This window comes from Sinocyclocheilus rhinocerous, unplaced genomic scaffold (genome assembly GCF_001515625.1).
Source record: "Sinocyclocheilus rhinocerous isolate Xijiao unplaced genomic scaffold, SAMN03320098_v1.1 C36520188, whole genome shotgun sequence".
NCBI lineage: Eukaryota > Metazoa > Chordata > Actinopteri > Cypriniformes > Cyprinidae > Sinocyclocheilus > Sinocyclocheilus rhinocerous.
Window position 1 is genome coordinate 1 of NW_015782456.1, and position 1,238 is coordinate 1,238.

The window sequence follows — 1,238 nt, forward strand, 5'->3', positions numbered from 1 at the left end:
ATTTAGAGGCCAAATATGATACAGTAGGCTTTATATGTTTAATCACGTTTCCTCAGGCTCTGTGGTGGGTGTGAAGGGTAACGCCGGTCAGTGTGTGTACAGTGCCAGTAAAGCCGGACTGGAAGGATTCACATGCTCACTGGCGAAGGAAGTTGCTACCCGGAACATACGAGTGAACTTGGTGGCTCCAGGTTGTTTGTCCTACCATTTTCTTCTAATACTTCCTTTGCCTATTAATCTGCATATTAGCAGTCATATGAGTAACACTGAAAATTCGTTTCACTCTCCCCTCTCAGGATTCATTCGGACGGACATGACGGCAGGGCTGGAGAAGCAAGAAGCAGTGAGAAGAATTCCACTGGGCCGTTTTGGGGAACCTGCAGAGGTGGCCCAGGCTGTCGTTTTCCTCCTGGAGTCTCCTTATATCACAGGACAGGTTCTGCTCGTGGATGGAGGACTACAGCTGGCATTGTGATGATTTCTGCCAGCAAAGCATGTGAGCCGACTGCATATTTTTGCTATGCTGATAATATACAATAACTGTATTTACAGACTGTGTCAGATCTTGCTATTGTTTATCACCTCCTCATGGCTCTGTGGAATTCTGAGTCACACGTATCATTGTGTAAGAGCAGTTTTGGTCCATCTGGATTGGATTAAGGTTATTTTTTAGTTCACTGGAGTTTTTGGGTTATAGCTGCATGTTTCATACTTGGGATGACAGAGGTCACAGGTCAATGTGTGGAGGATATGACTCGCTTTGTGTTGTCATAGTTATTTTCAGCATCCAAATAAGCTGTGCTACATTACACTTACAGATGAATTAAACCCCTAACTCATATAAAAATAATTTAAGAAAAATAAAATGGGTAGACTAATTAAAATGTATTAAATTCTGGCCTTTTCACCATCATAAAAATACAGATTATCAAAAAAGCTAATTCATCTTTGAGAAATGTTTTTGCCAAGAGCAACTGGACTCAACCCAGACTCAGTCATTTCAGAGACATTTATTTATGTACTATTCATAAACCAGAAGAGAATGAGGAGAACAGTCCGTATACAGGCACAGGTTGGCTTGGAAAACAGAAAATACTGCAAGTAAGAAAGAACCTCCAAATAGGTCTATTTAAAGGGAAAACAGCGGTGTAAGAAAAACAAACATATGCAAATCATAGGCTTATATGTGTGTATTGTTATGCTATATTGTTTTGTATATACGTTGCAACTGTGTGTGA

General features: G+C 40.5%; 1 protein-coding gene across 1 annotated transcript; it reads left to right on the top strand.

Annotated features, from left to right (window-relative positions):
* The first annotated feature begins 34 nt into the window (after nt 1-34).
* On the top strand, nt 35-1,158 carry LOC107736140 (carbonyl reductase family member 4-like). The gene is made up of 2 exons (XM_016547630.1): nt 35-191; nt 297-1,158. The coding sequence occupies exons 1-2, from the start codon at nt 35-37 to the stop codon at nt 473-475; spliced, it is 336 nt and encodes a 111-aa protein (XP_016403116.1). The 3' UTR covers nt 476-1,158.
* Nucleotides 1,159-1,238: the final 80 nt, after the last annotated feature.

Coding starts and splice junctions, on each gene's coding strand:
- LOC107736140 (XM_016547630.1), top strand. CDS start 35: ATGTTTAATCACGTTTCCTCAGGCTCTGTGGTGGGTGTGAAGGGTAAC. Junction 192..296: donor AGTGAACTTGGTGGCTCCAG/GTTGTTTGTCCT, acceptor CTCCCCTCTCAG/GATTCATTCGGACGGACATG.